This window comes from Macrotis lagotis, chromosome 6 (genome assembly GCF_037893015.1).
Source record: "Macrotis lagotis isolate mMagLag1 chromosome 6, bilby.v1.9.chrom.fasta, whole genome shotgun sequence".
NCBI lineage: Eukaryota > Metazoa > Chordata > Mammalia > Peramelemorphia > Peramelidae > Macrotis > Macrotis lagotis.
The window spans coordinates 78382139-78408831 of NC_133663.1; the positions used below are offsets into that span (position 1 = coordinate 78382139).

At 33.1% G+C, this 26693-nt stretch overlaps 1 protein-coding gene across 1 annotated transcript in view; it reads right to left on the minus strand.

Moving 5' to 3' along the window:
* CPS1 (carbamoyl-phosphate synthase 1) overlaps positions 1 to 26693 on the minus strand; it is a 165114-nt gene that overhangs the window by 29822 nt on the left and 108599 nt on the right. The window contains exons 23-30 of the mRNA XM_074191459.1: positions 18639 to 18780; positions 17288 to 17353; positions 16313 to 16376; positions 11206 to 11387; positions 7656 to 7850; positions 4880 to 4947; positions 2858 to 2933; positions 522 to 599 (exon numbers count right to left, since the gene is read on the minus strand). Coding sequence (XP_074047560.1) covers positions 522 to 599; positions 2858 to 2933; positions 4880 to 4947; positions 7656 to 7850; positions 11206 to 11387; positions 16313 to 16376; positions 17288 to 17353; positions 18639 to 18780 — 871 coding nt within the window. The remainder of the gene's footprint in view (positions 1 to 521; positions 600 to 2857; positions 2934 to 4879; positions 4948 to 7655; positions 7851 to 11205; positions 11388 to 16312; positions 16377 to 17287; positions 17354 to 18638; positions 18781 to 26693) is intronic.

Consider the following 26693-nt stretch of genomic DNA (forward strand, 5'->3'; position numbering starts at 1 on the left):
ATTTTTCTCCAGAGGTTAGATATAACTAGCAATAAACTTGAGTAGACAAAGATCTAATATGATATGGTAATTTTATGTCATTATCTTTATCCATCCTACCATACTCATTCTTTGCCTTTGCTAAGCCAATCAAAGGAAGAATCAGAGAAAGTTGGAGAGAAAAAAAGCAGGGACATCAATTGTAAACATCAGAGCTGTTGAGTATATTTACAGCCTCCATTGAAATATGAAAGGAAAACTACAGAAAAGGGAAATGAAGGAGAATATATTTTAAAAGACCTCTAACAACAGGATGATAATTAATTCTGAAATTTTCAAAGGAATTTCTAACAAGTAAGAAAAATAGGAAATATGGCATCTGTGACATCAGTTGGAATGTCAATTAATTAGTATTTTAATTTGGACTAAACTACTTTCCTACTGAGTTTTAAAATTTTGTTTTTCTAAATCTATCCATGAATTCTAATGTTGGTTTCAAAATTTTGAGATCAGAAAGTAGGAGGTTGAGAGCAGGTTCTTACTCTTCCTTCTTTGCCAACAGCATCCATTTCCACTTCTCGAGCTCCCTCGACAAATTTTGTTAACACAACTGGATGTTCCTGTCCAAAAAAAAAATTTGTGGTTCAAATTACATACAGTACCATGTAAGTGATATATCTTATGTGAATGCCAGTTGGGAGATTCTTGGGCAGAACTTCATTTTAAACATTTCCCAATAAAAGCCTTCTGCAAAAACATGAACATTTAAGAGTAGGTTATTAGACTAGAGATATTTCTTCAATTTAGAAGTGTTTGGGAACTAAAAATAAATTCTACAATTACATATAAAATATGAAAAATATACATTTTATGTGGAAAAATCATCTTCCATATTGATCAAAAATTTCATTGTTTAGTTTATTGTTCTTGATTCAGGGTCTATCTCTCAAATAAAGAATCTAAGAATGGGAAGGGACCTCAGCAACCATTTAGTGCAGTCTGAATAAGGATCAGTTTTTTCTTTTTTTCTGTTTTTAATAATAATCTCAGTAAGCGATTATCCAGCCTTTACTTGAATACCTCTAGCAAGCAGAAACTAATTACCTGCCATGGTTGCGTATTCTACTTTTGGATCTCTAACTCTTAAGATACTTTTCTATAAAAATGGCCTAAATCTTCTGTCTTTTTAACTTCTACCCATTTGATCTCAGTACTGCCATCTGTAGACTAAAAGAAGTTAAATTCTTTTCCATTTGACAACACATATACTAGAAGATAAATATCTTGTTTCTCCTAAGTCCTCTTTTTAATCAGGATAAACATTTCTAATTCCTTCAAAGTCAATTGTTGAGTTTTTTTAATGAACTATTTAACCATATCTAATCTGTCCTGTATTTGTGAAATCACCCTAGAAAAAGAAGTTTACTTTTGATGGTAGGAGCATTATTCTGAAATAGTAAAACCTCACTAACCCCTAGATAACATTTAAAACAGCCCCTAAATGACTGAAAAGAAGTCTGTTGTCACTGGAAGGGAAACTGAGGTATTATAGATCCTTCAAGATTGGTATATAAGCCTTGAGCAAGGAGGGTAATAATAGCACATGGATTCTGGATTATATCAATGCAATTTATGCTAATCCCACAGAAAGCTCTCATAGTTTATGAGTATGTTAGATATAAGTACACAGATTTGAGTACTTCAGTATAGAGGTCTAATGAAATTTATTGTTCTCAGAGAAATGAAAGGTATCTAAATATAAATAGTTGAAGAGTATTTGGAAATAAAAGGCTTACCTGTATCATTCTTTTCTCTTGAAACATGGAAAATTATAAGAACTTGGGGTGAAAGGAACTTAAGGTGATAAAAAGAATGAACCTTCTCTTTCCCCAAATTTTCCCCATGCTAAAACTGACCTTTGTGATAAATTCAACTTATCAATTACCTGACTTCTAATCAGATCTGGATTGAAAACACAGAAATTTTATTTTATTTTATATTCCTTCCCTTTCCTCAAGAACCCTCCACCACCAGAAAGTTAAATAGAAGAGCATAACCACTATACAGGGGAGGTGTCTGTCTTCATTTGTATGAAAACCATTCACATTCTTCATTACTCTTTGAAATGCCTCTAATTTCACTCTTCAGCTCCCTGCAAATCTCATTCACCTAACATCACACTCTTCCCTGTGAATTTTCTTTACCCCAACTAGCTTTTGAAAGCATTTAAAAGGAAAATACTACTTTCATCTTCTACAGTACAAGGTCTACAGATCAATAACCCCACTAGGTAAATCTTAAGCGGATAGCACCAAGGTAATACCAGTGGGAAAAAGAAAAACAAGCAGGCTGCAGAGAGAAGCAGTTGAGTTACTAGAAAATGGTACAAAACTTTATTAATTTACAAATGGAGGAGAGCATCAAAAGAGAAAAAAATCGATAAACTGAGTGAGGCTATTTAGTATAAATCCTCACTGCTGACAAAAGCAAAACTTCCTGGACAGGATTGAATTAAATTAATAAATTAATTACATTTAATTAAAAACCATAAAAGCTTTAATTTTTATTGTGTACCATGATTGAGATGGCTCAATGCACGAATCCCCAGGACTCTTATTTGGCATCTAATCCATAAAAACATCAAGAAATTTTAACCAGCCATATACCTAGAACTGCAAATAGGCAAATTTCTGCTTTAATTCTTTATGTGATAAGCTCTAGTCATCTAACCTGAGAGGACTATAAGAATCTTACCATTTGTTCATGAAGGAGGCTAAGGGCCAGAAGAAACCTGCCTAACAACTGAGAAAAAGCAAGGACAAAAGGGGGAAATGAGCTATAATTAGTGAGAGGGTGAGAAAGAGATAAAAGATGATACCTGTGAGACCCTAGTTGCCTCAGCTAGAAATTTCTTCATCTCATCCTCAGAGAACACTACGTTCATGGCAGACCCACTGTGAAATGGAAAAAACAAACAAACAAACAAACTAAACATGTCAGATTCTTTTATGACTTCAGAAGCAAAGCATGTAAGACAGGACCACTTTGATTTCAGAACATTTTGAAGCAACCTCTAAAGTTCCAATTTCTTGTTCCAACCTGGGCTGCAAAAGAGAGCTCTTGTCTCTAAAGTGAGTCATTATTCTACTGAGAAAATCAATCTCAAGAACCTGAAAAATAAAAAAAAAACCAAGGACCATGGCTCTGTGTATACCAGCCCCAAGGCAGCCCCCTCTGATTCAGTTTTTTAAAGGGTAAAGTATGAACACTTTTTACCATTTTTCAGCAGGATTCTCGTCAGTACCTAATGTATTCCTAACTTGGCTTCATCAGTGTTCACCACTGGTCTCAAATTTATTCCAAAGTTGTGTCGATATATCAACACACTGTCCAAAAGGTCATTTTATTAGCTTTTTAGGTCCATTAGTCACCAGAATATTGTGAACAGTGCTACTTCTAACAAACTTGAACCTTTTTTACAAAATTTGTAAATATACAGTATTTGACTGGGATTTGTTCAACTATGTCCTTTCTTCTGGGTAGCTGAAAGAGTACTATATAAAAAGTGAGGAATTTATTGTAAAGTCAAAGGATTTTGTGATGGTTTTTTTGCTTGTTTGTAATGGGAAAAATGAATCTGAAGGAATAAGTTGGGAGAAAATATGAGGAAGAAAAAAGAAAGGACAAATGAATACTAGTAAAAAGTCAGCTTTACTTTCTGCATCTTTTAAAAAACAGTAAAAGGGACTTTTAAATTCTTTTTCTCCAGCTATTTTCCCAACTTATTCTAGATTTCTGCAGAAAATGATTACAATTCCTTCTTATTTTCTGAATAAACATTCAATGACCATGGGGAGGGAAGAGTGGTGTAGGTCATAAAAAGTGCTAGGAATAAATTGTGGACAGAAGAGCAGATAAGAAACCATCAGCTCTTGCCATGCCTAAGCTCCAAACTCCTCACAAGGTAGGAGTATCAATGGAAATTATATTTATGTGCTGTGATTGCAAAATAAAAAATGGAGGACACATGTCCAAACCCCCTTTCCAAGAAGGAAGAGCAAAGATTCCATTCCATTCTATATGTTCTACTACCATGAGTTTTTAAAAGTTTTAAATTTATTTAAAATAATATTTCAAAGGGGTAGTATTATGAAACCATAGCTTATAGAAAATCTTATTTAAATAAAAATACACTTTCCACCTCATTTGAAATTTTTCATTATTTTTAAAGAAGCCTGTCTCAGATTCCATTTACACTTGCAAATTGTGCACAGCAAATTGTGTTTCTCTTATCCAGTGCTCTCTGAAGTAGTTCTTTACAAGTGTTAACATCTGAGGAGAACAAGTGATAATTCACAACTTCTACACTGTTGAGCCAACTGACTTTCTTAACTATAAAAGATCTCCCTCCCTTCCCTCTCACTGCATCTTTTTTTGAATCAGAGCTTCAAAATTCATCATTTCAAACAAGATGCACCCTAAGACCATACTGAAAATAGGCAAAAATTTGTTGTCATATCTGACTGTTGGAAAACAGATGCTGACAAGGGAAATTTCCTATATTGTTGAGATTTTATTTTTCTTTTCCTGTTCCCTAGTGTAAAGCTTTCCTACCTCAAGGCAAGTTAAAATGTAAGATCCAGAAACCCCCAACTGCTTCATGTTATCATTTCCCAGGGTAAAAGTGTGACACTAAATGACAAAATGTGGATTCTCAACCTGTCTGAGATGATTTGGGAGGTGTCTCATAAATATACAATTAATTAAGCTTCATGACTTTAGCATGGTTCATAGAACACAGCTTTCTCACACTGTTTTCCATTTTCTGTAGCTGCTTTTTAGGATACTTCCCTTTTTAAGGTGCACAGCAAAAACAAAATTCACATGGGTAATACATTACCTCAAAACATAGGAAGGTCTCAGCAAGCAGGGGTAACCCACAGACTTTGCAAATTCAAGAGCTTCATTCTAAAGGGAAAAAATGGTAAAACTTTCTATTAATAGCTAATACACAGGAACAATGCTGATTGATCAATTCATAACCAAATTTATCTCACTCATTCTGCAAAAAAGGACAATTAAAAATTTAGAAAAGGTTCAACTCTACAGAACCGTTTTTACTTTTAAACACCAAATCTAATTCAATATGTATTGGTCTTGACATTGAAAGAGAATTTTTAGAATTATCAGTATATAACCCTCTCTTTTCATAGATGAGGAAATTGAGACCCATAGATTTCCTAAAATCACATAGTCAATTTTTATGTAGAGCTGACTCAAGTCACTTGTGTGAGAAACCAGTCTTCTATACTACCCTTGGCAAAGTCAGTAAGTCAACAGTTTACTTATTAAATAAATGAAGAGTATCCCACCTCTCCTCACTCAGTTATTGCTAAACAATAGATCTCAGAAAAGAGCATTCCCAAGGAGTGAGATCATGGCTTGAGGAGGTAGTCTTCTAATATGAATGAAGCAGGGCACCCTCAATTTAAAATTGACTCCTTTCCAAAATGACCTTCTCCCCTGATCTTTAGAACTGGCTTGGTTTCAAATGTAAGAAGCAATGGTTTTGCTTAAGGAATAAAACCTGGCTCACTAGAGTAGAACTAGTAAGTCAAGATCAATGTGTTCTGAGTTCCCTTCTCTAGAAATCATTCTTGTTATCTCTGGTGTATAAGACAGCAGAAACTTTCCTCTACTTCAAATCCTTCTTTTCTTTTCTGGGCAGGCCAGGAGAATACTTTGCTCTTCCACTCAAGGACTGAAGCAAACAAGTACTCTGTCTCTTTCTCTGATTCTGTCTCTTTTTCTGCCTTTCTTTGTCAGTCTCTTTATTTCTCTATATGTCCATCACTCTGTCTCTATGTCTCTGACTATCTCTGCCTGTCTCTTTGTCACTCTGTCTCCGTCTCTGTCTCTCTGTCTCTGTCTCTCTTCTCTGTCTCAGTCTCTGTCTCTTTCATTTACAATGGTTCTTTCTAAGGTTACCTTATTGTAAGCCCTTTAGGAACAGATTTCAATGACTAAATTACCTTGTTCTTTCTTTCAGAAATAATTTCTTTCTTAGATTCCTTTACTGTTATCATTTCTATTTTCCTTAATCATTACTTTTTTATGCATTGATGTGTTTGTGCTGAAGGAGGAATTTCCTGATAACATATGGGATGTTGCTATTAAATATGTCTCATTCTTAAGCAATATTGAGTTTTCTGGAAGTTTTGTTGACCAGTCAGTCAACAAGATCCTAAGAGTACTGTATCAACAAATTGGGATATCAGCTTAACACTTACCATCCCACCATTATTTTTACTATCTCTAAAAGTTGCCCAGAATAGAGGGAGGGGGAGGGAGAAGGTATGTGTCTTTTTAAAATTTTCTTTTCAAGACATCTCTTGACATGTTACTCTAGAAAAAGTATCACATCAGTTAAACTAAGCTATGAATAGAGGTTTCACAGGAAAGTTGCAATATTTCCATTCTTTCTGGCAAATGTTGGTTATAAATTGATATTTCTCCTTATAAGACTTCAAACATAAGACTTAATCCTTAACCATAATATTTTCTTTAATCTTTTAAAGACATGTAATTTCTACATTGAAAGCATATCTGTCCTCCTGATGTAGAGCTCAAATTTTCTGTACCTTATTCAATTTCATGAGTCACTATGAAGAAAAAAGGAAAAAAAAAGAAAACAAAAGGCAAAAAGCTGGAACCTAGGAATCAGTATTCTTGTGAGAAATCTCTTTTCATTCAGAAAGACTGATGATCCTCCAGCAATAGATAGTCTGTAACAGGATCAGAACTCAAAAGCTACAGACTCTTGAAGGCTTTACCAGAACTTGTGTTCACCAAGACTAACCTTCAGGAAGCCAGTGATGTCTCCCCACTATGAAAAGGAACTGGAAATTTATTCTAGTTGCATACATGTATATCTATCTATCTATCTGTATATATATATATATATATATATATATATACATATATACATATGCATATATGTATACATACATACTATATATGTATATATGTATGAATGTGTATATGTATAAGCACATATAGAGATAGTATGTATATACATAACTATGTATAAGCATGACTACTCATATGCCTGTGAATATATATTAACATTATGTATAATATATTCTTTTACATACTATATTCCTTCCTCTCCCACCCAGGGGTTTGTGGAAAGATTTCAGGGGGTTATGAACTTAGGAAAATACCTCATTATATATTTTCATTAATCTATAACTGAAATTTTTTCTACTTTTTTTTTGTCCTATAACTGAAATTTATCATTTATTTAAATTATGCTTTTAAAAAAACACAGTAAAAAGTTAATAAATCCTGATCTAGTAGAATGATGACTTAGTAAGCTCATTAAGAGCAGAGGCTATTTTTTTTTGCACATAGAGCTAAATTAACATAGCTTGAATTGAATAATAGTAACTTACTTTTATATAATGCTCTGTTTACAAACTTGCATATATTCGATAATGTAAAAACACATTATAAAACAAAAAGAACCATATTGCTTTATTGTTTTGATATCATCATCTGGAAAAGAACACTTGTCAACACATAATCATCTGACTAAAAATTTAGCCTATCTGCCTCATGCTACACTCTTGAAAGGAAAATGTTTTAAAGGCATTTCCATTCATTTTTCTTCTTACCAAAGTATTAACAGCTTTCCAAGGTGCCTGAGCCACCTTCAATTCATCCAGGACAGCTGAGAAGATGGAGCGATCCTCAGCCCTATCAATCTGTAATGGGCTAGTCCCCATGATCTTGACTCCATTCTTGTAAAGTGGCACTGCCAAGTTATTTGGAATCTGCCCTCCAACAGAAATGATGCAGCCATTACATGCCTGAGGAAGAAGTTCACAAAACAAGTCATTAGTAGAATTTCATTATGAATGGGTAACTATTCTTGTATAAATGTTGTTTAAATTCTCCTTGCTGGGAATGCCTAAATTAGTAATAATGATATTTACATTTATTCTATCATGGAATATTTGTGAGTATTCACATGTGCAGTTGTTCTACCAAGTAAATTAAATATTTAGTGTCTGCTCTCCAAGAAACTATTTACTAATATATATATATATATATATATATATATATATATATATATATACACATTTATATATAAAACACTGACATGCAATTTAATCTTAAGTATAATTTGTATCATTCACAGATGTGTAAGAGCGGTTTGAGGACAGAGATCATTCAGTCCCTTCAGTCATGTCTAACTCCTTGTGACTTCATTGGGAAAAATACTGGAATGATTTGTCATTTCCTTCTCCGGCTAATTTTCTGAATGAGGAAACTGAGGAAAAGTGTCAAGTGTTTTTGCCCAGGCCACACAGCAAATATCTGAGACTGGGACTCAGGTAAATTGGTCTTCTTAACTCCAATCCCAGAAGTCTATCCACTGCACCACCTGGCTTCTCCAGGGAATCATACCAATCTATATTTCATTTTTCTCAGTCCATTCTGTACTTCAGACTTGGTTTATTGCTGAATTCTTCTCCTCTGTCACCATGCACCTTGTCTCTCATTCCCTAAATCACATCCAAATTAAATTTCCTAAAAGACTAATATTGTCATGACACTCCAGTGCTCAAAAGTCATTAATGGCTTATTTGTCCTATAGGCCTAAAATAGTTTTTTTTTCTAACCTTTCAAAGTTGAAAAATGTAGACATACCACATGTTAGTAAATAATATTATTAGTATCTATTGAGAAAAAAGTGACAAGAAACTGAAATAAATTTGTTAATACTTAAATGAATTTGTATTAACCTAATTCAAAACATTTATTTTCAAAAAAGAGTAATAAATACATATACAAGACACATTTATTTCCAGTAGTCTACAGAAGGATATATGCTTATTTATACTGCCATGTTATTTGGTTGTAGCTAAGTAACACTAAAAATGACACTTTTGTTACACATATGGATTTATTTATGAAGTCTTTACAAAAATTCCATAAAGCATGTCAATGTACAACAGATTAGGGGTTCCCTGGCTTATAGGATAAAATAAAAACTCAATCTTCCATTCAGGGTCCCACTACAGTCCACCTACCAATCTTCTGCTTCAACCTTATCTCCTTCCCAATACTCCACACAAGCTCTTGACTCCAGTAAACTCCTAGTTCCTCAATATATACATCACAATCTCTGTGTTTTTTGCTCATATCCATGCCCCTTAATATATCAACACCTATTCCTCACTACTCATCTATATCATGGTCATCATTAATACCAGATCAAGTTTTAATTCTACTGCATCTCTCTCTCTCTCTCTCTCTCTCTCTCTCTCTCTGTGTGTGTGTGTGTGTGTGTGTCTCCTTTGAATAGCATTTTTTATAGCACACATTGGACACATGTCAATTCCAAATCAACAAATATTAACTTATCATCTTTTTTTGTGTGTACAGCACCTTACTGGTCCTCAAAAATATATTTTGTCATATATCTCAGACATGAAAAGAAATAGACCACTCAAAGTATTTGCCAAGCAATTTGTTTTTTATGGAAGTTACTCAGTTACTCAGATCAACTATATTTTAGGAAAAAAATCTCTCGAGAAGAATGGAAGTAAGCAGAATTTACAACAGCTAATAGTTCAGAATCTCAATTACACTTATAGCCCCAGTAGGTCCTTTGGTGGGTAAAAGAAAGAAATGACAAAGAGACTTTTTGAAAATATGTATTTAAAAATCATTTAATCCAGGAATAGAAAATGAAATCTGAAGTTCAGTGATAGTAGACTTTATAAAATGTTAAACAATTCAGCTCCAGATAATAGTAAAAAAGAGAAGTGGAGTCATTGAATGAATATTATAAGTACCATTATAGACCTTTTAAATTTTTTCAATAGTGAATTAATATGAAGGCAGGTTTTCCTTTATATGGCTCACTCTAGTTAAAATTGTGACAAAACAGTATGTCGTTTGTTATACCCAGCCTGGACTTTTCCTAAGTACATCTTGCCTTTGACATATCTCTTCTTCTAGCCATACATATACATGCATACTCATTCACCTTTTTGTATGCTGTGTATGGACAATCTCTTAAAAATTTCCTCCAAAAATCATATATATCATCAGGAAAAGATTTAACAATTCATACAATTCATTCATGCTATGGTATAAATGATTAAGAATTCAACATCCTTACTGACAATGAAGATAACACTGAAGATCCATTCAACATGTACTGAAAAAATGTCAGGCAAATAAAAGTAAAAGCTAGTGTAATTTAAATCATGACTCCGTACTATGAATGTTACACTATAAGTGAATGGTCTGCTCTAGTGGCAAAAAGAATTAGCAGACCCTTTCTGATAGCCACCTCATGTCTCAGCTCTGGGAGTTGTTCAACACATCTATTCTTTATTAAACAGGAAATTCCCAAGGACAAGGCAGTCTGTTCAACAAATATCTGGATGAACAATTAAATCCTCCCAAAATGTTTGGCATGAAGCCATCTTTATACAATTGTTAACATGTGACATATGCTACCAATTAATCCTCAAGGTGTTGCTGCAATATTTAAAACATGTATAATCATTCAAAATGAGCATTCTTGATAAATACTTCTAGAATGGGGTTCTTAACCTTTTCTTGTGTGTCATGGATCCTTATTCTGGCAATCCAGTGAAGCCTAAGGATTTGTTCCAGAATAATGATTTTAAATTATAAAATCAAATAAATAGGAATTATAAGGAAGTCAATTATGTTGAAATAAAAATGTAATTTTCTTCCCGTAAGTTTATAGCCTTAAATTAAGAACAATTATTCTAGAAAGTCTGATGAGGGATTAATTTTTCATGATTTTTTAAGGATTGGGGCTAGATGATTTTTAAACGTATTATTTTGAAGAGGTTTCATGTTTCTTTTTAATGTGTATATATGCAATGTATTTACATATGTCATTATTCAGTTACTCAGTCATGTCCAACTCTTCTTGACCCTGTGGACCATAGCAGATCAATGGAATTTTCTTGGAAAAACTACTAAAGAGGCTTACCATTTCCTTCTCCAGTGTATAAAAACAGAGGTTAAATTACTTGCCCAGGGTCACACAGGTAAGAAGTATCTGAGGCTGGATTTGAAGACAGATAGATAGATAGACAGACAGATAGGTATAGAGATAGAAATATACATATCTGAGAGTACACATTTTTCTCCTTTGCTTTTTTTTTTTACCTCTTGATGGTAGATATCTAGGATCCTCTCCAGAGAAAGCTCTTCAAAGTAGAGTTTGTCACATTCATCAAAGTCTGTGCTCACTGTCTCAGGATTACAATTAACCACCACTGTCTTCTTGCCAAGTTGACGCAATGTTCGGATACTTGAGACAGCACACCAATCAAACTCTACACTACTCCCTACAAAGACAAAGAGAGTCACAAAAATGAGGGGAGGGGTAGAGAGGGAAAGCAGAATTGAAAAAAAAATCATAGTTAAGGAAAAGTTATTGATTTGTCAGTCCAAGCTAAGGAATCTATTTGTCTTAACAATAAAATTTTGAGACATGCAAAAGAGAACTGCTCAAGTATATGTTCTATGCGCTTTAAAAGTCTGCCTTGAATTCCTAATGCAATCACAGAACAGAGTTGAGCTATGACAGCAAACAACTTAAAATAGGGAGCTATCAAACTCATAAGAATTCTACATAAAGGATTATTATAATTAGATAATTTAAGAGCTAAGGTGACTCAGAGATCACCTAGACCTACCTATTCATATTTCTGATGATGAGAAGGGCCTGGAATATGCCCTGGAAAGAGGTAAGTATATCTGAGCATCAGCTTAAATAAATTTGGAAATGCTCATCATGACCTTGGCCAAAAGATGATATGGTGTTTTGGACCCTGTATTTCTCAGAGGATCCTACGGGCTTTAAAAGTCTCACAGATGAAAGTACCGAGACTCATGAAAGTAATCAGAGACCAATTCTTCAAAAGTATTGAACTAAGAACTTCTAAAATAGAATGTATACTACTTGAGGGCAAGAATTGAACTATTTGTAAATTTATATCTCCAGACTCTACTATGATGTTGGCACATGGTGGAAGCTTACTAAATATTCATTGACTGATTGATATAATAGGACAGATTTTGAACTATCCAAAAGTAAGTGGAAGATGACGATAACAAAACCCTATTGGGAGTGGCATGTAGTATAACCCCAGCTAGTGCAAGAAACTGAGGTTAAATTGTTCATTGATTTCAGGGATACTGAACCACAAGACCAAGCAGGTATCCAAACTAAGGCCACCACAATATAGTAAGTCTCTAGAAGCAAAGAGCAAGTTTACCTAAGGAGGCAGATAGGAATATAAATTGGCTAGGTCAGAAAACATAACAGGTTAAAACTTCAGTATAGCTCGTTATTGGGATCAGAACATGAATGAATAATCATTGTATTTTCAGCCCAGGAAAGAAAGAACAATCTAGCATGAAGCAGTAATAACAACAATGAAAAATAAAATCATGCATTTCCTTAGAAGTCCTAAGAATCTTCAAAGAAAGTTGAGCAATCATTTGTCAGATATTTAACAATCAGAATTTTGTGTATGGGTTAGGCTATATAGCAACATTCAAACATAATTTTGTGATATATTAATCCACAATTTTTGTAATTTATAATACATAATTCAATTTATATAATACATAAATCCCAAAATTAGATCTGCTCTGTTAAATGACTTGGGCTCCACTCAATATAAGATTGTAATCCAGGGCAGCTACTCTTGGGCTTCTTTCCTCAATAATATCAAGAAGATATGGATCAAAAATATCAGATAAATTTTTCTTTAATATTATTTTTTAAAAAAAGAAGATAATGGGTTTAGAACAGGAGTTCTTAACATTTTTGTGTATTGGGATATCCGTTGGCAGCCTAGTAAAGCCTATGAATTCTTTCAGAGGTATTTTTAAATGTATAAAATAAAAAAATAGTATTTCCAAGGAAAATCAATTATATTGATATACAGTTAACATATTTTTCAAAAAGCCAAATTCACAAACACTAAGTTAAGAACACTGGTCTAGATAATCTCTAAGCTTTCTCTTTTCTCTAAAAATTTATAATTGTATCATCTAAATTTTCTTTCAATAATCTTTGTGAACTTCTCACTTATATTCCCAGAGTGACATTTTAAAAAATTTATTAATCACCTACCATGTGAAATGGTAGGCACTGAGAAATTAAAAAAAGACTTAACCCATGGTTACTTCAATATACAGAAGAAGAATCCCGCCTCTAACATTCCTTAGTTGTAAGGCCATGAGAAAAGATGCTTAAACTCTCTGTGCCTCACTTTCCTGTTCTATAAAATACAGATAATAACTGTAGTACCTAATTCGTAGGGCTGCTAGGAAACTCAATTGTGATAAAACTTGTGGAGAAAGAAATTTAAAGTGCTAAATAAAGAGCAATTATTGTGATTGTTGGTTTTTCCTAGAGATGATAAGGAGTCATTCACTTTATTCATCAAATGATTTTGAAAGTTTATCATATCAAATTAGAGAGAAGAAGAGAGACACTAGAATGGGAAAAAATGAAGTTAATTAGGAGGTTATAACAAACTAAAAATTGAAAAATTGAAACTAGAATGGTAGACACATGAATTCAAAGAGACAAAGAGAAATATAAGAAAGTGCACTCAGAAGGTAGAATTGACTGAATTTGGAAGAAAAATGTACAGACAGGAAGAGTAAAAACTTAAGGTTGTAAATCCTGGTACATGTAAAAATTCCAGTGCACTGAAAATATTGTTATTTGTCCTGTAATTCTGAATAAAATGATGTGTTCTATTATTTTATCAAGTTAGTAAGAAATTACTTTCTGCTAAAAGATAATCACTGAATAAAAAGTTCAAGTTTTAAGAAAAACAGTTGATCCAAATTTATAAAAAAATTTTTTTTAATGTCATCAACAAATCTTATTTATGAATCAGTGAAAATATTTTAAAAATGCATACAGGATTAAGGGAAATGATCATATGATTATCAGTCCTAATCATAATGCTTTCACTTTCAATTTATAATTTTCAACCATAGATATGTAAAGAACAAGGAGAAAATTGAAATGAAACATGGAACATGACAGTAATATTGGGTGTAGCTTTCAATAAAGGTTTGTTGAATAAATATTGATTTAGGCACAATATCCTTTTTTTTCTTTCTGAAAAATCCCTTGACATCACAAAATAGTCATTCATATCTCCTGAACTGCTTGATCACTTCTATCTTATTAATGAATGTCTGTGGTGTACATTTGAAGGGATTGACTGAATTGCTGTTCACAGGGAAAGAACAGAAATTGCTTTTATAAGAACTAACAAGTATAATCTGTTAAGCATCTTTAGGATGAATTGGTAGAGATGCCTGATGATCTCTTCTCCTTTGCTCAATCATGCCCATTTCCTTTTATAAATAACAAATATATTTTGTTTTAAATAGCATACAATTATTGATATATATGCTGTATCTATGAATTTCATTGTAGATATTCAAAATCATAATTTCATCATATTCCCCCTTCATAATTTGAAAATAACTTCTTCAAAACTTGAAAATATTTCTTGGCACTACCATTTACCTATGTAGATAACAAGCAATCTCTGCACACTTAGGAAATGATTCCATTTTTCTCTTCTATTAAATTAATTAACTTATTAATTAATTAATGGCCAACTTTCTGTATATTAGCAGTATATTTAACTTCACCTTTTGCTTTGTCTCTTAAACAATGAAGAATTGGGAAGCTAGGTAGAGCAATGGTTAGAGTACCAGTTCAGGAGTCAGGAGGACCTAAGTTCAAATCCAACCTCAGGAACTTGATACTTACTAGCTTTGTGAACTTGAGCAAGTCACTTAACCCTGATTGTTTCACAGCCAGGGCCATCTCTAGTTGTCCTGATTCGTATCTGGCCTCTGAACTCAGATGACTCTGGAGTGAGGCTGGTGGCTTAGCACTACCCCCCACACACACTCAAATGCAATTCAAGTGCTTGTCATGGTATCACCTCCCTGATATCATGGTCTTCTTCAAGACTGAAGGACAGACATCATCAATCATCAATAAAAACATCAACAAGTATTTATTAAGTGCTACCATATGTAGGAAGTGATACAGCTAGTAAGTATCAAGTGTCTGAGATTGGATTTGAACTTGGGTTCGCCTGACTCCTGGTCCCAGTGCTCTGTCCACTGTGCCACCTAGCTGCCTCCAAGGAGATACCATTCTGACATAGGAAACAAGAACCTTTATCAGTATATTAGAATAAATCAAGTGAATAAGTGAATAAGAATAAGATAAGTGTAAAATAGTCAACTACAAGATAATCTGGTGCTTGAAGTTAGGGGATGAGGAAAGTTATAATGTAGAAGATAGAGTATGAGATATGTCTTAAAGGAATGGAAGAAGAGTGAGGAGGAAGTTTATTCCAGAAAAGAGTGATGGACAGTGGCCTGTGCAAGAAAGACAGAAACCCTGTTTCGGATGGATTACTAAGTAAAGGAACTAAGTTGGGACAAGGTGCTGAAGGCTTTTAAATCATGCTCAATACTAAATGACAAATATTTTCTCAATATCTTTTGAACAAAGAGGAGAAGTTAAAATAATTAATCTAAAAATTTTCATAACCTGACACCTAGCACAATATCTTGTGGTATCTGTAATAGATAATTTTTGGATTAATACTACTATTTCTCCTAAAGTATCAAACTTCTTTTAAGTGAATAGGATACTGGGTTTGGAATTAAAGTTCAAATCCAAATTCTGCAGTATGACCACAGAAAAGTCCCTTGATCCATTTCCTCATCTACAAAACTGGAATACTAATATCACCTACCTTACAAGATTGTTGTGAAGACCTAATGAGAGAATACATTTGAAGCATTTTACAAATCTGAAAGTTCTATATAAATGCTAGTCATAGATACAGATTCACTCTTGGGGAGGAGATTCATTTCTGTCTTATGGAGGAAAAATTAAACCTAATACTCAAACATTTTTTTTTGTTAAATGATACAATTTTTTAAGAAATGATCAAGTAGTTTCCTCTACTTTGAGGATTAAAGATTTAACATTATGCCAGGGTAAAGACTGGTTTGCACTTGTTGCTCTCAAACTATTTGTCAAGTCCAACTACCAATAGATTTGGATCAAAGGGCATTCTTGGAGAAGAAGGAAAAGTCTGATATTTTTAGTCAACCTCCCCCCAAGGTGACCTAGTGTCTAAGTCAGTTCTATACATTGTTTTCACATTTTAATGATAATGATGGAAAGTATAAACTTTACCTATGTGATATGGTCCACAACCTAGCACCATCATTCCATGATCATCAAACTTTATATCATGTTCCTGAGGATGAAAAAAATAAAATTATGATTAAGGTATTCAGCAGCTATCTCACACAATTAATTATGGCTATTTCTATGCACATAAACATTTGAATTAATTAAATAAGGAAAATAATTTGGGTTCTGAAAAGCAACCACTCAGAAGATACAAATACATACAAAGCAATTAACTAGAAGGTAGTTTGAGAGATAAGTCACTAGGAGTTGATAGAATCAGAAAAGCTTCATGTAGAATATAGAACTGACTCTTCTAGAAGGAGATTAAGGAGATGTAGAGCAAAAGTATTCCCAGAATAGGAGAAGGCCCTTGTAGATATGGATTGCTATTTGAGACAAAAAGAGAAAAGAGCACTTTGGTTGGATCATATAATGTAGGAAATGGTAAGACTGAAAGATAGCTTAGCATGGGGTTGTGGTATCGTCCAGTATCCCAAACTACCTCTTTGATTGCAAACTCTTCTGTTTCTAGGAACCATAATGTACTCAGTGTTTGAACAGCTTTGATCTTTTCTATAATACTGGACCTGATTTGACTTTATTGTTTTTTAACAAACCAGAAAAGCCTGGGAAATTCAGTGGATATGTGTTAATGTAATTTTTAGTGTTTTTCACCAAATAGTCTCATTTATGTTTCCATATCTACTATCAAGATCTATCATCAACTGGGTTCAGTTTTCAAAGGTCAAAGGCTAAACATAGGGATATATGATCACATTTGATTAGTACATTTCCATAGTATTTAGACATGTAAGAAAACATGAAGGACATTTGTTTCAATTTTCTCTTTATATAGATAAGTAAACTATTACTCAGAGTGATAGAATATTTAAGATTATCCAGATAATATTTTAAAAGTCAGAGTTCAAAACCAGAACCTAATATAATAGGTCAAATATAAGGTTTAAGACTTACTTGACCATTGTAAGTAACATAAAGGTAATTTGTCACTGATGGATATTCTGCAGCCAATGTGTCAATCTGCAAAAAAAGAAAAGGAGACAAGAATATATTGGATAAACATATCCTTACTCCAATAGTATTTATTTTTTAAATATTTCCATTCACATTCCTTTATTTTCCTTTGCTACTAATTCCAAAGTAGCAAATGGCAATTGAAGCTCAAATATTTACTGTTAAGAGGGTGGTAGAGAAAATTGTTGATAATACTCTCAAATATAAGAATAAATATCCTGAGAATACCAACACCCCCCATATATATGAACATTCTTGCATTTGTGCATACACACACACACACATATATACACACACCACACCACTGCTTTATGAAATCACCACAATTATCCATCTGATGCATAGCAAATTATTATATGGTTATCAGTTAGATTTGCCCATCCAGAGACATAAACCAGCTAGTTTATACAATTTATGCCAAAACATTCATATACAAAAAGTGTCTTTGATTTGAAAATTAGAGCCCTCCTAAATTGTTGGTAGTCTTTGAAGTAATAAAACATGGGAGGAAATGTAAGAACAGGTAAATTCTCAGGCATACAGCCTCACGTAGAAAAGAATAGGAGGCAAACTTGTCAAGTTTGTAAGAGCCAAGGAAAGAGCAAGAATGATAATAAATGCTGAGTGAAAAATATTCAGCAGCTGGACTACGACCTAAGGGTATATATTGGCCCCCTGAGCCCACAATGGAACAGTCAATGATTTTTAAGGACAAAAACCAGCTGGTAGCACTTTAGTCAAGGTAGACCTTAAACTAATGACAAAAAATTACAATGACATACCTAAGAAAGTTCTTGAGTGATCATCATGAATACCAAATGAACTCATTATGCTCAGCCCTATCACAATGAATACTAAATGAACCTGTAATGATGGGACACTTAAAATAAAGTATTACCCTGTAAAAAGTTACTATCAAGTGAGTTAGCTATTTTTTCATGGGTTCTACACAGCAGGTCAATAACTACTTCAGGGATTTCAGGCACCTCTATTTCATCAAAGGCATGGTATTTAGACACACATCAGGTAGAAACAATGAGAGCATTTTTCCCTTTTTTTCTTTCTTTGGCTGAAGGAAATGGCTGCTTTAAACTCTTCCCTCTTTAAAGATGGCATGGAACCAAATTTTGTCGAACATGGCTAATGACCATGAGAGACTAATATATCAAATATTTTTTCAGACTTCAAGTAGATTCCTATCCTGAGCAGCCATTTTACATGTTGACAAAAGCTCCTTTAAACAGGTGCCTACCTTCCTACCAGAATATGAAGAGAAAATAGCATTCTTTACCTGTTTAACCCAAGGGTGTATGTTTTTCTTAATCCTCAGCTCCCGAGTCTGGGCCTCAGTCAATCCAAGGCATTTTGAAATTTGCTTATCAGAAAATCCTATCTCCTTTGCCTTTTTGAGGGTTTCCTCTGGAATGGAGTCACTAGGATTTAATGCCAAAGAAACTTTCAAAATTAGACCAAAATTAATGTGTTTTTCAGTTTCCCCCTTTCCAATAACCCTTCTTTAATACCTTCAAATATGTTTCAGAACATAATACGTTAAATAACTTGTGATAGCTTTGGTCTTCCCTTTGAACTACTATTAAATCTCTCATCTTTCTTGCGTTATCAAGTCAGTGGTTTTTAATCTTTTACTGCCATTTCCCTTCTCACTTCCTGAAAACTTGCTTCAATTTCTCATTACTCAACTCAATCTGTCAAATATTTCCTTTTTTTCCCCAAATTCAATGACACTTTAAAAATTATCTTCTTCTTGTCCACATTCAACTGTATAAAACAGGCATTCTTGTTTTAATTCAATACATTTCAAAAAGAATTTATTAAGTTCCAATTGTATGTTACATACCAAGTTTAGTTATAGAGATTAAAAAAGACAGGAAGGAAAGTAGTTTTTTACCCTCAGAGAACTCACATTTTATTTCTTAAAACTCAACCTTTGACTTCTATAACATTGACTATGTCTGATTTTCCTACAACTTCTGTGCCATTTTATTAGATTCTTTACCAGTTCTCCTGTCTTTTTTTAGTCTCTTCCCCAAGATGTTTTTCCTCAGCCCTCTGCTCATTTCTCCAGGAATGTCCCTCTCTGCCTCTCCTGGAATCTTATCCACACATATATTTACAACTATAACCACTATTATGGTAAGGTCCAAATGACCCTTGTTTTCTCTATAGCTCCAGTTTCAAATTTCCAACTACCCAAAATAAATCTTGATTTAGAAGTTTCACTATTACCTTGGACTCAGTGTACTAAAAACTGAACCCATCTTTTTTTTTTCCTCTCAGGAAACCAACTCTCTTTCCATCAGCTTCCCAGAGAAGTAATAATAGAGCCCATCTTTGATTCATCCTGCTTCAGTGTGTCTATCCAAATATGAGTAACATTATATAACAAAAAAATCCAAACCTTAGTTTGGAAAATGCATTTCCAAAATATTCAAGATACTTAAATTTAATATAATGAAAAGTAAATACCTTCTTAAAGTCTGCAGTATAGACTAATGGAATCACAGTATTTAGAACCTGAAGATACCTTCACAATCATTTAAACCTAGGGTGAGACAACTGAGATCAAGAGAAGCTAAGGGATTTGTCTAAAATCTTCCATGTTGTATAAGAATCAACATTTAAATTCAGATCCTTTGCTTTCAGATTCAATAATAGTCTAGTTTATCATCATAATTCTGTGATCTTAAGTTTAAATGAACTAAGCCTATCTAACTTATCCTCTGGCCTTTGTTTATTTTATTCATGCTTTGCCTTTGGAACTAAGATATAAATTAAGATTTTATAAAGGATTTCTATCTACTTTTTTTTTAGTGTGAACACTAGTTTTATTTGTAGAGTTATAACACTTTTCTGTCAATTCAGTCTCTGTTATGCTACAGTACTCTAAATTTCCTGCTGCTTCTCTGAGCAATGTTGTATGTTAGCCCAGAGAATTTAATTTCTTCTTTTAAGTCCTATTTTGCATGCCTAATATTAACAAGAATTCTGTATTTCTCCTTGTTCTTTTCCTTACTGAATAACAAAGTGACTAATCAATCAACAAGTATATAGTTGAGATTTCCTAGAAATTGCCTAGAATTTTTATGTGCTCTTGAAGATACTAAAGAAATAAGAAGTGACCCCCTTCCTAAGGAGCACTGAGTCCTATTGGAGTTTCAAGGCATAGCTAAAACACATTCCATAACAACTCAAAAGGATATATAGAAGTTTATGAAAAAAGCAAAATTATATGACATTTATTCAGCAAACACTTATTAAGTACCTACTATATGAAAAGCACTAAACTAGTTCCTGGGAACTTTTAGTTAGGATATGGTTCCCGTATTCATGAAACCTGTTATTGCTGTTGTTTGTCCTTTGTTCACAAGGAAGACCATGACATCAAGGGAGGTGATGCCATGACAAACACATGAATTGGATTTGAGTGAGGGGGTGCTGTGCTAAGTCACCAGCTTCACTTTCCCCTCCAAAGCCATCTGGTTCCAGGGGCCAGATATGAATCGGGGTGACTGGAGATGGCTTCGAAAGTCAATTGGTTAAGTAGGAGACTGGACAAAAATATAGATAACAAAATTACAAAATGTGATGTCTCAGGGACAAAGTCATTTCTAAACAAAGAGATCACAGAAGGCTTCATAAAGAGAGGGCCAAATGAGTCACACTTTTAAAGAGTGTAACGATAGGAAAATAGGGAAAGTATTGCAAAAGACAAAACACTTTTGGATTTAACTACTTTGTGGATTCATTTTGTATGGCCACAATTAATAGTTACAAGGCTTGGATATTCTATACTTTAAAAAAAACAATCTGTATGAAATAGAGATTCATGTTTCATATGTAATCCTCTTTTTATGTGCTGCTGTATATAAGAAAATGTTTACTTTGTAGTCTTTAAATTGAGAAAAATATGTAAAATTATTCTTTTAAAAATAGGACATAAACCACAAAAGGGAAGAGTATGTGATTATTTCCCTAGCATCTAAGGCAGTAGGTATTTAAATGGTTATTATTCTTGGGATAGGGTTAAGGCTGTTGTTACCTGTTAGGGACTGTTGTGTATGGGAACACTAAATTATCTTCACCTGGTGTCCTTGAGCACCAGAGCCTTATCTTACTAAGGGATATTTAAGCACTTCTGTTTTGGTGAATAGGAGACCCTGGTGTAAAGGGAAAACTTGTCTTCTTTATCTCCCATCCCTCCAGTGCTCAACTGGGAAAGACTGAGCAAGTTCAGGAAAGGGACTCAACACATTGGTGTCCAAACAGGGACACAACAGTTACCAATATCAGTTACTATTGATATTAAACCTTTCATATGGGTATGAGGGAAACAAAATCTACTGGAACCTAAACTTGTCACTTTGAATTTGTAGGTCAATAGTAACTGGATCCTACTATCATTGTTGGGCAATGGGCAAATGGGATCGGAATTAAAACCTGAACAATAGAAACTTGTAAAGATAAATTAAAAAGGAGTCATCTCATCCACCCATACTTCAGGTATAAATCTTCTCAAGTCAATTTGTAACTGGCCTTTGAACCAAGTTTAGAGTAGTTGCAAGTGGAAGGTTGGCTTGTGCTGGGCCAAAATTAGTAAAGCTCTAAATATCCCATGGCTTCTACTTCCTTTTTATTTAGCAAAAGAAATAAAAAAGGAAAATTTTTCATGGGTACTTCTGTTTTTCTGCCTTAATTGCCAAGATACCTTTGTCTTTTCAATAAATCAATTTTTAATGTGTAAGCAAGTATTAGTCTAGAGAAGGAAAATACTTAATAAACAGGGCATTTTCCCAAATTGTAAGTTTTGAAAACTTTTTTTTATTAAATGCATTGAAAATTGAGTTTTGCTGAGTGCCTCAAAAATCCCATTAAAGCTTAAATGTTTGAAAAAAGTTGGCTTTTATTCTTTAATTGTACTCAAACTAATGCTCTCAGAAACAAACTAGTTGTTGAAACACTAACATATGCCAGTAAAGCCCCGATATACTTCTAACTTGCTGTAGAATAATACCATCTGCTAAAACATAACTTGTGACTTAAAAGTGAGCAACCATGATGTCTAAAAGGGTTTAAAAAAATCAATAGGAAAAGGACTATGACAGGCATTTCTTAAACTGCAAAAGTGAAAATCCAATTTTATTTTGTCTATTTTGGTTTCTTCTTTCCACCAATTCTTTCCTTTTGAAAGCAAACCTTTCTTATTTGTTTAGAAGTCTGATTTTCTCCCATGTATACTCCAGCTAACATCACTAATTTATCCTGTTAAAACAATATGTTGAATGAACTAACACTATTGAAATAGCACTACCCTGTTGTGGGTTCAATTTCCTGCTTTTCTATTTACTCTAGACAAGAAGTGGGAATGTCTGTTGTAGACATTAGATTGATGAAGAAAAAGTTTTATGGAGGTCATGATAGTTTTCTTCAAGTACATTTTATCATTAATAATGATAAATGTTCTTTTTACAACAAAGAACAGAAGAGCAGTGTATACAAATTGAAGATATGTAGGTGAAAAGGAAAGGGAATTTCCTTACAATGGAAGACTGAATCATTAAAGACATTATGGCAGAAATTTTGTTCAGGTACACATTGAATTATATGGTCTTCAAGAGCCCTTCCTAATAACCAAGTTCTGTAAAGCCACTTAACATCTCTGGATCTCAGTTTACCCAACTGCAAATGTTCCTCCCCGACCATTTCATATATACATATATATATATATATATATATATATATATATATATATATATATATATATATATATATATATATATATGTATATGTATATGTATATATATTTTTTTACAGGAATAAGAGGATACTATTTCATAATAGTCCTACTATACTAGCCCCAGAAGCTTCCCTGGAAACCCCAGGCATTAAAAAAGGAGATCAAAAGCCTCACAAAATTAGGTCATTCAGAGAAGAGGAGGAAGCTGAGATTGCTTAAGTGCTAAGGGCTAGCATATATCCTATCTCTACCAATTGGAAAGCTGAGAGGATTTGCATCTTCAGAGGCTAGTTGCCTGTGATTACTGAAAGGTTTTATTATGGTCTATAAGAGTGAATTTGTAATGTTTCAATTATTATTGTAAATCAGCATTAATCTAACATCAGTTGTGGTTAAAAAACACAGAAATTGTATTTGTCCTCTCATTTAACAACGCAAAGTTACTCTCTTCTTGAACATTTATGCCTCTTTTTTGCTGTTCTCCAATCCATTAGCAAAGAAAAAAAATAAAAGAACTACATATACTGTTAGTAAAGATGCTAATTTCTTTCAAAACTTAACTTCTTATCATACTTAAATAAAAACCAAAAATATACAAAAGTTAGTCAGGAATAGCCCCAAATCATGGGTCTAAAATAGGATACAAATTTGTGTTTAAATACACATATTTAATTTTATGTAATTGACAATATATAATCAATATATACTATGATAAAATAATATATTTAAATATGTATTTGATATTTAATATGTAAACATATTTAATTTTATTTTAATAAAATTGGTTTCCTATATTTTTATTTTATAAAGTTAACAACTTAACTCTGAGAAGGGGTCTAGAGTCTTTATCAAACTCCCAAAAAGGTATAAGGCATACAAAAGAGGGTAAGAAGCCCTGTCCTGAATAAACATTGGCTTCAATTGTCTCACCATACGTCCAAGATACAGCTCTTCTACTTTCCCTCACATTTAGTGATTTCACTCCTAAATCCCAACATCCCCAGTATTCTGCTTTTCCACTCTCTGCCCCTTTTCTTGTCAGACAGGAAGGGGATCTGACAAAAGTATTTTCGCTGATGTGTACTAGTAATACCAGGAATAAAACAAATGAAAGAGATACTTCCTGAAGAAAGGGCATAAACCAGAGGAATAAATAGCAAGTTATGACATTTTAAGTACCAATCGGAGATTTTTTTTAATCCAGGTGGTTCCTTAAATCATAATTTATAGTTGATTATTCACACAATCTCATTTTTTTGTAGTAGCAAAGAACTAAAAACAAATTAGATACCTACAAACTGTGAAATCACTAAGCAAATGGTGCTACATAAATACAATGGGATATTATTGTATCTTAAGAAATTATTAATATGAGGAATATACAAAAAATGTAAGAAAATATATGTGAACCAATTATAAAGTGAAGTAAGCAGAACCAGGAAAATAATATACACCATGACTATAAATGGAATTGGAAAAAAAAACAACAAAAACATAAATACTGTGTACTTACAATAGCCAAATTTGAGCCCAAAGACAAGAATTGTAAACACAGTTCCCTCTCTTATTTGTAAAAGTGGGAGGCTATGAGTGTTGACTGCTTCAAAATACAGGAAGAACTGTAGCCTTCTGGTTGGTGTCCTTTTTCAAATCTTGATATTATCAAAACAGTAAACTTCCTAAAGTGTAGATCTGAGCATATTGTGTTCCTACTCAATAAAAGGATTCGCTATTACTTTTTGAATCAAATGCAAACTTCTGTTTAGCATTAAAAGCTTTCACAAACTGAAACTTTCCTATCTTTACAATCTCCTTACACATTACTCTCCTCCATTCACTGATGGACAGCATATTCCATGGTCTAATCAAGCTGTCTTACTTGCTATTCTTCCAATACAATGCTTCATTCTCCAGTCTCTAGCCTTAGTCCAAGCAAAAATACAAGACTTGTCCTTCATGACTAGAATTTTCTCCTTTCTCAGCTCTACCTCTTGGAATTCCTGGCTTCTTTCAAGATTCACATCAAATGAAGTCCTTCCCTGACCCCACTCCCCAGCTTCTGGGCTACTCTTTATGTATCTTGGCTATTTGTATACTTGTTTTCTAATTAGAATGTAAGCTCCTTGAGGACAGTTTGGATTTTTTATCTTTTACCATCTCTAAGCACAATACCACACTCTTAGTAAATACTTCGAGCACTTAATAAATTGGAAATTATTTTTTATTAATTGAATTCTCCCCCAATACATATTTTAAATGATGTTATCAGAGTTGTTTTCTATAAGTATACAATGAGTTATTATGACACAAAAATATGCAACCATGTTACTGGTTGCAACATGAATATGAATACTAGTTCCATGTGAAAAATATTTCTCAACATTCTATTTTTATACAATCATCTCTTCTATGATTTAACATCTAAACTTCCATGAAAATGAAGAAAAGCATTTGATGTCCATTCCCCTATCTCACAAAGGAGATGCTAATGCTAACCAACAACTGCTATTAATGAAGACACAGCCAAGTTAGATTTCCCCATGCCAAATCAGTGCTACCTAACTATGAGTGAAGGGACTTAACCTCCAAGAAAATAAATGAATTGTTTTTTTCTATATATTTCACTCTTTCATCTGCCACTGAAAAACAGAGGGCTGGCTGTCATTTCATTACTGATAGAAAAAGAAAATTGGCTTCATTTGTAGCTGGTTCTGATATGAAATTTTATTTTGTATCCCATTATAAAAAAATAAAAGAAGAGAGAGTCTGAAGACACGATTCATTAGCCTTGGGCCAGTGACTTAAATAAGGTTAAGCCTCTTCATAGTCAAACATGGGGCAAAGAATCTTACATAAGTGTGAAGCTAATGTACCAAAATAGAGAATCAAATGCCTTTTTAATCTCCATCACCAGCCTGAATTGGGAAACCCTCTACTTCATCTATACAAAGGATCTGATCTTTAAAACAAGCAAATAAACAATGAATAAATAAAACAACCTCGGTACAAGTTGAATTGGGCACCATGAATTTAATATGCTGGCTTTTTTTCAAATTTAAATGAAATGATCATTTAAGAACACAAAGTATGAAATAAAAAATGAAAACATAAGGATTGAATTATAAATAAATATTCTTAATCTGAATTGTGCTTTGAAAGCAAAACATATAGCGTTACAGACCAGAAATCAAATTTTAGTACTATTATTCCAAGGTGAAATGTGCTTAAATGATTAGAATATGGTCACTAAAGTATACATTGCGTTAAGACACATAAAAATGTGTTCACTTGCTTTTTGAAATACATTTATCTATATAGTGCAATATCTTCATCTTGACCCTTGAATATAATCACAGAGAAACAAGGCTCACATATGTGTATATTTTCTTGTTCCATAACCACCAATGTTGCTACATATTGATAATATATCCACTTTGATTTCCTCTCAGCAGTTTTCCTTATTTCATAGTTCAAGGGCAAAATCTTCAAAGCTTACACTTTCACCATTGCATCGCTAGATTTAAACAATAACATGATAAAAGAACAAGCAGCTATGATTCTAGCCTCAAAAATCTTCTTTTCCTCAATACA